This window comes from Mercurialis annua, linkage group LG2, assembly GCF_937616625.2.
Source record: "Mercurialis annua linkage group LG2, ddMerAnnu1.2, whole genome shotgun sequence".
Lineage (NCBI taxonomy): Eukaryota > Viridiplantae > Streptophyta > Magnoliopsida > Malpighiales > Euphorbiaceae > Mercurialis > Mercurialis annua.
Genome location: NC_065571.1, coordinates 1,254,562 through 1,257,769, shown reverse-complemented (window position 1 = coordinate 1,257,769; position 3,208 = coordinate 1,254,562). Strand labels below are relative to the sequence as shown.

Sequence of the window (3,208 nt, the reverse complement as noted above, 5' to 3'; positions counted from 1 at the left end):
CAAATTAAAATACAAACTTGCTCGTTTGTATTTGTTTTCGATGGTAATTAGATTTAGTGTCAATGAAAAGTTTTGGATGCATTAGACTTAGTGAGGATGGAAGGTTTATATTGTTTAGGTGTTTTATTAAGAGTTAAAGAGATAAATCGGTAAATTAAAGAGGCAATGAAAAGTACACGGAATTAAGAAACAAAACGGAAGGCTATGGAAGGAGGAGAATCTCTGATGAAGGATCTTAGGGAACCAGCGGAAGATGACAGGTCGACTAAGAAGGCTAAGTTCAGAGAGGGGGAAGGCGAAGGCGAGTTTGTTCCACCGGCTGTCATGTCTTTCCGCGACAAACTTGTGCAATCTGATAAGGAACGTGAGGAGGCACTCGCAGGGTTTACTGACGATTTTGCAGTCGAAGATGAAGATGTCTCTATTATTAGAGATAAGGGAATGCCAACTATCTCCTTCTCCGGGAGGGTCATAGAAGAATTGTCAAAACAATGGCGTTTGACAGTGGTAGTTAAGTTACTTGGTAGGCCGATTGGCTACCGTAATCTTTGTAACAGACTTGATTCGTTGTGGAACTTTGTTGATTCTTTTGATGTCATTGATCTTGATAATGATTATTTCCTCGTCAAGTTCAGGAATGATTATGATTTAAAATCAGTGATTACTGGAGGTCCGTGGGTTATGCTTGGCCATTATCTGTCAGTCCAAGAATGGTGTCCAAGTTTTGATTGTTCGAATGATCAAATTAGATTTATCAATGCTTGGATCAGGCTGCCTCGTATGCCAATCCATTATTACAATAAGAAAGTCCTTAGATACATTGGGTCGGTAGTGGGGCGAGTTGTGAAGATCGACTACTGCACTGAGGCAGCTGAGAGAGGCAAGTTTGCTCGTATTGCCGTGGAACTAGATCTTAAAAAACCTTTGGTGTCTCAATTTTGTCTGGATGGTAACGTTCAATTTGTTGAATATGAGTGTCTCCCCCGTATATGTTTTGATTGCGGCAGATTTGGCCATGTGAAAGATGACTGTCCGCATAAAATCAGCAATGCTATGGCAAATGAATCTAGGACAGGAGGAACTAGTATTCCGGCCGATGCAGGGAAGGAGAAGGTGAATTCCGGGGAGGAAGTTATAAATGGTAACCCTAGTTTCGGTCCTTGGATGATGGTGGGTAGAAAAGGTAAGATGAGTGGGAATAGTGGCTATCCTCGAAAAAATCATAATATTATTCCGAATAAGGAAAACAAGAACCCTAAGAACAGATTTGATGCACTGATTTCGGAAGAAATTGAAGAGGAAAAGGTGGAGGATTTAATGCCTAACTTGGTGGAGGAGAATCCCATTCCTCACAGATCTAAGGCGAAGAATAAGGCAACCAATATAAGACCCACGCTGTTGAAGGATTCTCATGCAGAAAAAGTCGTTTCTACCCCTGCTTCATCTAGTGATGGTAATCCTAGAAAAGCCCTTACCGATATGTCCAACATGGCTGCCCATAATGCCAATAAGAAATTCATTGTTACTAAAGCCCACACCTCTCTTGATACGAAAAATCATACTGCTGTTAACGTTATGTTTGATGCGAGCCAGATTAACTCCACAACTCCTAAGCACGATACCTCCAATACTCAGAATCCAGATTCTATGGTCTCACACATGAACTTGGATCCTGATCCTCCGGATTCCAATCAAAGGAAAGAAGACACCATTCTGCATTCTGATATAGGAGTTATTGATCCTGTTTCCCCGATGGATGCGATGCATGTGGATTGTCCTGAGTTAATAGAGGATGGTTCCACTATGGATATTACCATGCATGGAGTTGAATCTCCTAATGAGTAATACTGCTCTCTTTGTTCGTTGTTTCCTCTCTTTGATTATTTTTAATGATTGACAAAAATAAGATAGTTATTTGGAATGTTCAAGGCGCGGGTTCTAAGTCTTTTCTTAGAGTTTTTACGAATTACTGTAAGCAGTATAAGTTTGATATGGTTGGTATTTTGGAGCCTCGTATCAGCGGTGATAAAGCTGATAGGTTCATTAAGAATTGTGGGTTCACGCATTCTCACAGGATCGAAGCTACAGGGTTCTCTGGAGGTATCTGGGTTCTTTGGAGAGACAATGTTGATATTATCGTTATCGAAAACAATAAGCATTTTATTCACCTTAGGGTGAAACTGGGAAATGTTTCTTTTCTGTTGACTATTGTTTATGCCAATCCGAATGCCAGTTTGAGGAGACACTTTTGGGATGATATCTGCAATCTAGCCAAGGATATCAATGATCCATGGTTAGTTGGAGGTGATTTTAATGCTGCTTTGCATGATAATGAGAGAAGAGGAGGCTCTCATGGTAGAATTGGTCATTGCCCTATTTTTCGGAATTGGGTTACCAACTTTAATTTGATTGATTTGGGTTATCGTGGCTCTCCTTTCACTTGGCGTCGTGGGAATTTACTGAAAAGGTTAGACCGTTTTATCGGCAATGAAGCCTGGATTCGTTTGTACTCTAATCATTATGTGACACATCTTCCCCGTGTGCTCTCTGATCATAACCCCATTTTTCTTCAGTTTTGTATGTACCATCATGCAGTTACTTTAAGAAAACCTTTTCGTTTTATGGCTGCCTGGGTTGGCGCGGATGGCTTCAGTCAACTAGTCCAGGATAATTGGGATTCTTCGGTTCCAGTGGTTGATGCTATTGCAGGTATTACTGATAAAATGAGAGTTTGGAATCACACTGAATTTGGAAACATCTTTGCTCGCAAAAAGAAGTTGTTAGCTCGCATTGGCGGGATCCAACGTGTTAGAGATCATTATAATAGCCAGAGACTTGATGATCTTGAGAAAACTCTTCGCAAGGAACTAGATGAGACTCTCTATCAAGAAGAAATGTTGTGGTATCAGAAATCCCGTTGTGAATGGATTTCTAATGGGGATCGCAACACTGCTCTTTTCCACAAAAGAGTGGCGAGTCGTCGGAGGCGTAACAAAATTTGGGCCCTGAAAGGTGAAGATGGGGTTACAACTGATGACCAAGATACCCTCAAAATCATGGCTGTGCACTATTTCTCCAAGTTGTTTACTAAAAATCCTGGTCAGTATGTCCCTCTCCCTAGTCGGGGTCTTTTTCCTACTCTTGAGAATTCCTATGCAATTCAGTTAGCTGCCAATATTACCAATAACGAGATCAGATCTGCGCTCTT

General features: G+C 41.0%; 1 protein-coding gene across 1 annotated transcript; it reads left to right on the top strand.

The window, feature by feature from the left end:
- Positions 1-204: 204 nt before the first annotated feature.
- LOC126667275 (uncharacterized) lies at positions 205-1,845 on the top strand. Its single transcript, XM_050360246.1, has one exon. It carries the CDS (start codon positions 205-207, stop codon positions 1,843-1,845), a length of 1,641 nt encoding a protein of 546 aa, XP_050216203.1.
- The last annotated feature ends 1,363 nt before the right edge of the window (positions 1,846-3,208 follow it).

Excerpts from the sequence above, each read along its gene's own strand:
- LOC126667275 (XM_050360246.1), top strand. The coding sequence starts at position 205 with ATGGAAGGAGGAGAATCTCTGATGAAGGATCTTAGGGAACCAGCGGAA.